This window comes from Nomascus leucogenys, chromosome 22a (genome assembly GCF_006542625.1).
Source record: "Nomascus leucogenys isolate Asia chromosome 22a, Asia_NLE_v1, whole genome shotgun sequence".
NCBI classification, from domain to species: domain Eukaryota; kingdom Metazoa; phylum Chordata; class Mammalia; order Primates; family Hylobatidae; genus Nomascus; species Nomascus leucogenys.
The window spans coordinates 123,707,790-123,718,035 of NC_044402.1; the positions used below are offsets into that span (position 1 = coordinate 123,707,790).

Sequence of the window (10,246 nt, forward strand, 5' to 3'; positions counted from 1 at the left end):
AGAGACAGCAAACAGACGTGTCAATTGTCTCTGCATGAGGCTTCAGAGGAGCAGCTGTGTATGGCAGGATGGAACAAAACCGGCCCATAGTATCTTTTACCACAACATGTTTCCATTTAATGCAGACCACTGAAAAGAACGTGGGAGCTTTTAAAACAACTTATTATAAACATAGGTTTGTGACCTTGATGTGGAAGGCAGCTAGAATCTCTGCTTTTAGAGGGCTAAGCAACACCAGCCAGCCTTCAATCTTAGAAGGATTAAGCTGAAAGGGTCTCAAAAGGTCACATGGTTTATATAATCCTACCTGCAGAAGACCCCCAGGCACAACGATGTTACAGACGAGGAATGTGAGGTGCAGAAATGTTAAGGAAGGATTTATCATATTTGCATACGGAGTGGAAGAACTGAAATCGAAGCCCCAGTTCCTTGACTGTAAATCCTGCCCTTGCTTCCAGCTGTCTTTCATCCAGATGATGGGATTCAGCTGCCTCTGAAAACGTGTAGCCCAATAATGGTTATTCCCCAGGAGCCGCACGAAGCATGAGCTAATTTTCAGTGAGAGTGGGCTTTGGGGTAACGGTTCCAACAGAGCACATTCCTTTCTCCTCTTTTCACTCATCGTCATGGCTACCTGAAAACCCTGGCCGGGCGCTGGGGCATGAGGAGCAGTTCTCACTTCCCAGTCTTTTTCACTTTTCACAGCTGCAAAGTTCAGGGAGTTGAACTGCAGTGCTTTCAGTTCACTGCTCACTCTGCCACGGTCAGCCTCTGTTGTAAATTTTCCTCCCAGAGCACGTGACGATGCACTTCTTGACTATATATCCCAACTGCAGCAGCGGAGTTGTCAGAGCGCAGAGCCGGACAGAGCAGAAGAACCCTCTTGGACTGGACGATTTGGGAATTCAAAACTTGGGACAAACTGTCAGCCTTGGTAAGTTAGCAAGGCTACACTTTGCTTCAGAAACATTTGAAAGCGGGACATTTTTGCCAATTAATAGATGAATTTTTTTCCTTTATTTTCTTTCTGCTTTTCTTTGTTCTAAGGAAACATTGTTTTGAATTTAAAATAGTTTGGTTTTGGAAACACAATGTAAACTTTGTTTCTGCACAGTTAAAATTCGTTTCCCAATTTTAAAGGTATTATTTACTGTATGCTCCTGTCTTACATTGATTTTTTTTTTAAATCAAAGTAACACTGCTCACTACAAACAGGACAAATGTGTACACTAAAAAAAAAAAAAAAAAAGTCCTTCTTACTTTTCCCAGTGAACCTCCCCGGGCTTCTCTCCCCTGCACTCCAAGCCCTCATAGCTCACTCTTGTCAGCTGTTTGGCGAAGCCTTTTATGCTATTTCTTTCGTGCACTTTTAAGCTTTTTTGGTATTGCAGTTCCACAAACCTTGTGCTCCCCCTCCTCCCTGTGCCCAGGACCTCGGGGAGAGTTCTGACCTGCGGCTTTTTCCCCAGCCCCTGCTGTGCAGGCAGCCTCAATGCTGAAGATGGAGCCTCTGAACAGCACGCACCCCGGCACCGCCGCCTCCAGCAGCCCCCTGGAGTCCCGTGCGCCCGGCGGCGGCAGCGGCAATGGCAACGAGTACTTCTACATTCTGGTTGTCATGTCCTTCTATGGCATTTTCTTGATCGGAATCATGCTGGGCTACATGAAATCCAAGAGGCGAGAGAAGAAGTCCAACCTCCTGCTGCTGTACAAAGACGAGGAGCGGCTCTGGGGGGAGGCCATGAAGCCGCTGCCCGTGGTGTCGGGCCTGAGGTCGGTGCAGGTGCCCCTGATGCTGAACATGCTGCAGGAGAGCGTGGCGCCCGCGCTGTCCTGCACCCTCTGCTCCATGGAAGGGGACAGCGTGAGCTCCGAGTCCTCCTCCCCGGACGTGCACCTCACCATTCAGGAGGAGGGGGCAGACGATGAGCTGGAGGAGACCTCGGAGACGCCCCTCAACGAGAGCAGCGAAGGGTCCTCGGAGAACATCCATCAGAATTCCTAGCACCCCCGGGACCCCTGCCGGTGGCTCCAACAGCCAGCACCCTTAGAGAGAGGAAAGACAGTTTGCAAGTGTCTGGTTTCACTTTCACAGTGCGGCTGCCACTTTGAAGAGACCCTCGGTAAACCCCTGATTCGGGGTGGGGTGGGGGACTAGGCTCAGCCGGAACCAGCAGCCCCAAGGAGTCCGGGATGTGCCTGTGGTTTGCACCCACCACTGAAAAAGCCACGGAGATGTGCGGCGTGTACACTGACTTCGGGGCCTGGGTGTTGGGGTTCTGATCAGAATTTGGCGGGATGATATGCTTGCCATTTTCTCACTGGATGCCCTGGGTAGCTCCTGCAGGGTCTGCCTGTTCCCAGGGCTGCCGAATGCTTAGGACATGCTGAGAGACTAGTTGTGATTTGCTATGTTGCCTAGAGCTTTGTCCTTCTAGATCTGATTGGCTGTAAGTAACTCTACTGTGTACCTGTGGCATTCCTTCACAGTGGGTTACAAGCTTCTTTTGGATTAGAGGGGGATTTTTGATGGGAGAAAGCTGGAGATCTGAACCCAGCCCATTTGCACACTATAAGAAAAAAAAGTAACTTTTAAACCTGTTAACATTGGCCGGGGTTATAAGAGATGATCTGCTATTTTGACCTTTTCTCTAACTTATGACCTTGAACTCTGACCTGTGACCATGCAGCATCACCTGCTGGCATGACATTCTTTGGATCAGAAGAGCTTCTCCAGAATCTAACCTGCACTCCCAATGGTTCAGGGGACTCTTCCTGATCTTTCTAGAAGGGGTAAGGTGGGGTCAAACAAGGCCAAGCCGTTAGCTCTGCTGCTGCTCAGTTTCCCAGCCTAGTTTTCTGAGCTGGGAGAGGACATAATGTGGTATTTCGTCACGTAGCTGAGACCTAGAAGGGCATACTCAGGCGGAGATTGCACAAAGCTGGGCTCCAAGTTCTGTGCTTCCTGATCCTGAGCCCTGACACTCATTTGCTGTGTGGTCCCGGGCATGTCATCAAGAAGCTCGCTGTCTGCATGAGGCTCCTGACGATCTCCATCCCCAAGGGGTTGGGAGGATGTCTTTAGATTTTAGGACTCTGTGATAAATACTCCACAGCCTGGTGTGAGGAAGCTTGGACCAAATGCTTCCCCTTTGGCCGGTTAGTCTGAACAAGGATCTGCTGATTTAAAGGAGCAGTTGGAGATTCGGAACACATAAAACTGGGGAATTCAGGGCAAGCTACCAACCCAGCCCTGCTGTAGTTTTCCCAGGATTGAAGGAAAGAGGCAGACACCACATTCTCCTCTGCAAAGTTCTCTGGAGAATGTGTGATGTTAACACTCCCAGCTAAGGGAAAGCAAAGTCTAAAGGAAAACACACAGGAATGCTTCCAATGTCTCCAAGTATTCCTGTGGTCAACAGTTTTGCAGATCCATTAGGCCCTTAAAGACAAGGAGGAAGTAAAAGGTCAAATTTAATTCTATTTAAAAAAACTTTTTTAAAAAATTATTTATTTATTATTTTTTTTAATTTTTAAGACAGAATCGTGCTCTGTTGCCCAGGCTGTAGTGCAGTGGTGTGATCTTGGCTCACTGCAACCTCCACCTCCTGGGTTCCAGTAATTCTCCTGCCTCAGCCTCCTGAGTAGCTGGGATTACAGGCGCCTGCCACCATGCCTGGCTAATTTTTTGATTTTTTAGTAGAGATGGGGTTTCGCCATTTTGGCCAGGCTGGTCTCAAACTCCTGGCCTTAAATGATCCTCCCACCTTGGCCTCCCAAAGTGCTGGGATTACAGGCATGAGCCACTGCACCCGGCCACTTTTTCTTTTTTCTTTTAAAAGAAAAATACTCTGCATAGATTGGAGACACAGCAATAACAACTGTTTCCATGGAAGGGTTAACAGTGTAGGAGCTGGTTTATCAGTCCGCTTTGACATACAGCTAAAGGAAATTTATGTTTGGGGGAAAAAGGCCCTCCGTTCACTTTAAAATTCAGTGTGGATTTATGCCAAAGGGGGCTGTTTAAGTTGAAAGAAGCCAAGTTAAGTTTGGCCTCTTGCCTGGAATCACTTGAATTCTGAAATTTCACTGCGACGGACATGTGCCTTGTCACATTTTCCATTGCTTAATCCTGAAGTTTGGTGCAAGTCTCTCTGCACCTATTAAAAAGTGATGTATATACTTCCTTCTTATTCTGTTGAGTTGTATAGAATTGTCTTTTGTATTTAACACTTTGTAATTTTCACAATATTTTTTAATTTAAATAAATAAACACATTTTTTCCCTTCTGGGAAGTCATGAATTCTTTGTTTGATTTTTCAATGTAATTGTTAGTTTCTAAGACATCACAGATACATCTCCCAAGACACCTCTGGATTTTGCTCCTCTCCCAAGTCAGTATCTCCTGAGGGCATATCTTATTTCTGTCTGAACCATGGGGTGAATGAGGCTTGGCTTTTCATCCTTTGAAATGCTTTGTAATGAATGGAAAACAAGGTGCAGATGGTCTTACATGGACTTCTCTGTTTAAATATGGCAGCTCTGGAGCCTTTGGACTTAGAACATGCAGTGACAGGTCAACTGCTGCTAAGATGTTGCTCCAAGCTTGGTTGCAAGAAAACGTTTGACCTGCATGTTGGCTTGGCAAATATTATCCACACGTGTGGCCCAGCAGCACCTGCTAATGGGCAAAGAGCTGCTGTATGAACAACAACACAAACTTACCAACACAGTGAAGCACAAAGTGTGGGGTTGGGGTTGACTCTCCTCCCTCTCCTGGTCTCCTTCAGACTGGGACTGATTCCAGCCCCTCCCACTTGTTCTGTCTGTATCTCTTGCCCACAGGCTGAGGCCGTGGCCAGCCTACGGCAGCCTCTTCTTCGTAATTTTATTTGCATGACCTGTTTTTGAATCAAGCAAATGGTAGGAAGCATCCTTACTTTTATGTTTCTCTGTTTCCTGTGAGATTGGCTTTTCTGTTTCAAGTAAGTGTTTCCCTTCAGTTCACTAGTAACTATCTACCTGAAGAATTTACCTGGCAACAGTATGGTGGAGCCTGGATCCTTCCCAAACAATATGGAGGGCCCTGATCCATCAGTTGGTACGTTGATGATGTAAGACGAGATGATTATTCTAAAAGGCAAGAGAGCCTTTCCGTTTGTCCCAGTTTAATGTCATTCTTCGTAAGGAAATGGTTAAGAATTTTTTTATTTTTTTAAGCCATGGGCGGAAGGAGAGGGAATTCTAAACTCTAATTGTCCTAAAAATATGCAGAGTACACTTTGTCGTTTTAATGGGATATTTGTTTTCTTTAAAAAAAAAAATTTCTAAGCAGAACCTAAGGCCCAAGGGGTTTAGTCTGTGTGGATTTACTCATGCCTGTGAAAAACTGAGAGGATAATTTGGCCCTGTGCACCTAAGATATTAAAAACATATTTTGAAAGCACTTAAATGTTAGGGATGAGGTAAATAGATCATCCTGCCTGCTCCACGCTGTTCTAATTACACCTTTGTACGTCAGAGTCAGGCAGGGATGTTACACAGTAAAAGATTTCTTTCACTGGTAGAATCATGGGATCAAATCTACCGGGAAAGGCTGAAGTCAGGCCAAGGAATGAATGCCCTTGGCTCATGATTCTGGTTGGAAAGTGGACCCCCTGGTGCCTTTCAGAGCTGCAACTGGAGGGTTTCATGGTCAGACATGCACTTCTAGGGTTCAGCTAAATGAGGGTAATTTATCATCCTGTAAAATGCTGCTCTGACCGTAGACATTGTAGAACAAACAGAACATTGAGCTTAAAATGTAACTTAAACTCCAGCTTCAGGCAGAGCATACTTTGCGTCATGCCTTTACCTTAAAGTCTGTGTACTGTGCTGAAGAAAATCACAGGACATATCATCGGTCATGGGACTAGAGGCAGAGTCTAGGGCTGGAGGGAGACCTGCCAGCCAGTTGGCCAGGATGGTGGCTGGTGGCTCAGGCTGTGCCTGAAATGCAGGGAGGTAGGGTGTAAATAGTGGCCAGTGGAGCCTCAGCCTTGTTACATCTGGCTTTCTAGCCTAACTCTGCTACCATGTTGCTTGTAGCTCTGGGGAAGCTACCTAACCTTTCTGAGCTCTCTCTTTCAACAAGAAGACAGCATGCTGGCTTTTCTCTTTGGGGAGTTGTTCAAAAGAAAGGTGGAATGCCCCGAGAAATACTCAAAGAAAAGCAGATTCAGGCTTCTACTTTAAAAATGTGTCCGGGCATGCATCTGCAAATAAAGTCACAAAACTTCCTCTTCTATGGACACTTTCCTCAAGAGACTGCAGTGTGCTCAGAAAAAGTGCATGCTTTGCCAAAGGAGAAGGGTCACAAGAGGGAAAAACCACTGTTAAATTCAGCCTTCCCCCATTTCTGAAATGTTTCCTCTCACACAGGAAGGAACAGTTTGGGATGTGTGCTGTTACCATGGAGATAACCAGCTAAGGTCACTCGATGGAAGGAGTCCATGGCCCACTAGCATGGATCATTAGGGCCAATCTCGGAAGCTAAGGTTTGGTCCTTGGCTCAGAAGATGAGCTTTGAGCCCATGGCAGCCTCTATTCACAGGTATGGGAGGGGGTGCAGGGACAACACTGTTCTCCTTTTGTCTTGCATAAGCCTGTCCTGTCTTCATACATCCCCCTTGCATCCTTTGCAGTCCCTTCCTTGCACTTGCCCTGTCGCATTCGACATAGGGCTAAGCTCTTGTTCTGCTGTTCCTATGAATTTATTTTCCTGCCTTGAATTCTCTTGCTAAGAAACATGATTGAAAAATCCTTCACATCAATAACTATACCTCTTTCCTGTCTTTAATAGTTTTCCTTTGCTTGTCCTCTCTTTATCTAGCCTCCCTCCCTTTCTTCCTCTCTCTCATCCTTCCCTTACCCAAAAGGAACAAAAAGAATAGTAGCCACAGTGCATGATACTTATTCAGCACTTTTTACAAGCCACACACCTTTGCAACCCTGCAATTTGAGCTTTTCCTCTGTTCTAGGCACTTCTCTAGGTTCTAGGAAAAAATGTAACACCTCTCTGGGGATGTTATATTTTTCCCAGCTCTTTATGGAGTAGCATTTTATATCTATCTATCTATCTATCTATCTATCTATCTATCTATCTATCTATCTATGTATTATCTATCATCTATCTATCATCTATATATCTATCTATCTATATCTATCTATCTATATTGCTCTGTGACAGACACTTTTCCTTTGATTACCTCATTTAGTCTGCCCAAGGAAACTGTGAGATAGGTCTATAATACTCTTAATCCAGGTAAGGAAGTTGAGGCTCCTTGAGGACTTGAGGGGAAGATGGGAGGACAGCGAGGGATAAAAGACTACAAATAAGGTGCAGTGTCTACTGCTCGGGTGATGAGTGCACCAAAATCTCACAAATCACCACTAAAGAACTTACTCATGTAACCAAACACCACCTGTTCCCCAATAACCTATGGAAAAATAAGAAAATAAAAAATAATAAAATAAAATAGGAGTGATAAAGAAAGTTGAGGCTCAAGGAAAGTCAATTGCTGGCCAATGAAATAAAAGATCAGGATTCAAGTGCAGGTCTTCTGAGATAAAATCTGGTATTCTTTTAATCACTAGGATGCTGACAGCGTGGGACACAGAATCTAGTCCCATCTCAGACATTAGGGAGCTCTGTGACATTGCATATGTTGCTCAACATTTCTGAGTACATTTCCTCAAATGGAGGTAGTAATATCTTCTCTATTGTCTTCAAAACATTGCCAGAACTGCTTATAAAGCAGCTGGAAAAATTACAAGTGTCTGTGTTTGATAGAGGCTGTGTCTAGACATTACCAGTATTCACCAATATTCAGTTCTCCTCCTCTTCTGAGAACATGGCAGGTTCCACTTCTCAATCCCTCTCCCACTCCTCCTCTCCTATCAGCAGGGGCTAGGCAGGGCCATGTGATTCATTCTCTGTAAACAGACTACAAGTGATATATGTCACCTCTGAGCTGAGTCAGTGAAAAGTCCACATAGGATTCCTGAGTCACTCACTTCATCTGCATGTCACCAAAAAGAACATGTGTTCCAGAAGGTATAGGTAATGGGTGGAGCCTGTGTCAGACTGGAACAGTGAGTTACTACATGAAAAGCAATGGCTCTGGATGGGTGCCCAAACCTGCAGCTGGCTTTGCATGAAACAATAATAAATCTAGGTTACAGCGAAAGATGGAAAAGTTGGTTTTTTTGTTAATTCACCATAATCTCACCTACCAGATTAATACAGGATATGAGCATATTTAAGAGATGCTAAGTGTTGGAAGACACCTTCTGGATCATCTAACCTGACCTCTCCATTTAGTGACAGGGAAATTAAAACTCACAGCAGTTAAGTGATTTGTTCAAAGTCATAGAGGAAGGCCAGGTGTGATGGCTTACTCCTGTAATCCCAGCACTTTGGGAGGCCAAGGCATGTGGATCACCTGAGGTCAGAAGTTCGAGACCAGCCTGGCCAATGTGGTGAAACCCCATCTCTACTAAAACTACAAAAATTAGCCAAGCGTGGTAGTGGGCACCTGTAATACCAGCTACTCAGGAGGCTGAGGTGGGAGAATAACTTGAACCTGGGAGGCAGAGGTTGCAGTGAGCCAAGATCGTGCCACTGTACTCCAGCCTGGGTAACAAGAGCAAAACTCAGGTCTCCTCCGTGGTCATGCCCACCATGGGGATTTATACCCTGTGGTGGACATGGCCATGGAGGCCTCTTCCGAGGCTCGGTGAAGACAAAAGACCCAGATGGTCTTTTCCCTTGGGCCTCTCTCCTTGAGCTGTCCAGAGTAGCATTAAGTCATTGGTGCTGCCTCTATTTACCAGTCCTGTGAGCCTTGCTGACAATTGGCGTCTTTTTTCCCTGGTCAAACCCTGGCACTTACTGTGCTTTGTGGTGGGTTGGATCTGAGTGGGCAAGAGTAAACACATTTGCCCAAAGCAGTGCAAGGTGACATCACTGGAAACTTTAACAAAGGGGAAGAAGTTATAAATAGGAGGAGGGAAATTGTCAAACAGGGTTGAATGCAATTGCTGTGTATGAGGTGTACTGGCTTTTGGTTTTGGGGTTTGTTTTTGATTTTTGCATATATTTCTGCTCAGCTCTAGCACCAGAGTGGTTCACATGCAACCCTCCTCCCCCCGTGCAGACAGCTCCCAGGACTGATGACCCCTGAAGGAAAACCCTGGAGGTTCAGCTCTAGATTGAGGTTTCAGGTAATGCAGAAATCAATGGGCACATCACCAATCATTATTTTTATAAGCTTAGCCCTGATATGGAAAGAATAATTTCTCCCTCATTGCTATCTTCCTTTTCCATTCAGTATTTCTACCAGGACATGTTGCCTGAATAGAGATTCTGTTTCTTTCTCAAAATCTTCTCCTTTTTAATTCTCCTCTCCCATTGTCCTCAAGCATCGATTACAGCAGAAGTTATGCTGTGTTTGCCACAGGATTATAAACTTCTTGAGACTGAGAACCATATAGTATTATTTTTGTGTCTAAATGTCTAGTTTGAGCTGGCATTCTGCAGAGGTCTCTCTCATTATGTTCTTTTCTTCTTATTTTACATTTTCTCTTTGGGTGATCTCATCCGCCCTCAAACCTTCAGCTATTAAGTAAATAATTATAACAAATGACTATCTAGTGTTTACTGTGTGCCAGGCACTGTTCTCATGACATTTAATTCTCATGACAAGCTAAGAGATAGGATTTTTTATTTATTTTTTTTCTTTTCGGAGATGGAGTCTTACTCTGTCACCCAGGCTGGAGTGCAGTGGCGTGATCTCGGCTCACTGCAACCTCTGCCTCCTGGGTTCAAACAATTCTCCTGCCCCAGCCTCCCGAGTTACACAGCCTCCTGAGTTACAGGCACACGCCACCATGCCTGGCTAATTTTTGTATCTTTAATAGAGATGGGGTTTCATCATGTTGGCCAGGCTGGTCTCGAACTCCTGATCTCAACTGATCCACCCACCTCGGTCTCCCAAAGTGCCGGGATTACAGGCATGAGCTACTGTGCCTGGCCGTGATAGGGATTTTAAAGCCAGTTTTAGAGGTAAAGAAATGGAAATACAGAGAGGTTAAGAACATTCACCTAGTTATACAGCTATTTGGCAGCAGAATTGGGATTTGAATCTGGCAATTTGGCTCCAGAGTTAATACAGCTACTTGCCTGCTGGGCTGCCTCTCCGTCTCC

General features: G+C 45.2%; 1 protein-coding gene across 1 annotated transcript; it reads left to right on the plus strand.

Moving 5' to 3' along the window:
- The first annotated feature begins 589 nt into the window (after window positions 1-589).
- KCNE4 (potassium voltage-gated channel subfamily E regulatory subunit 4) lies at window positions 590-4,303 on the plus strand. The gene is made up of 2 exons (XM_003272426.3): window positions 590-934; window positions 1,470-4,303. Exons 1-2 carry the CDS (start codon window positions 805-807, stop codon window positions 2,003-2,005), a joined length of 666 nt encoding a protein of 221 aa, XP_003272474.1. The 5' UTR covers window positions 590-804; the 3' UTR covers window positions 2,006-4,303.
- The last annotated feature ends 5,943 nt before the right edge of the window (window positions 4,304-10,246 follow it).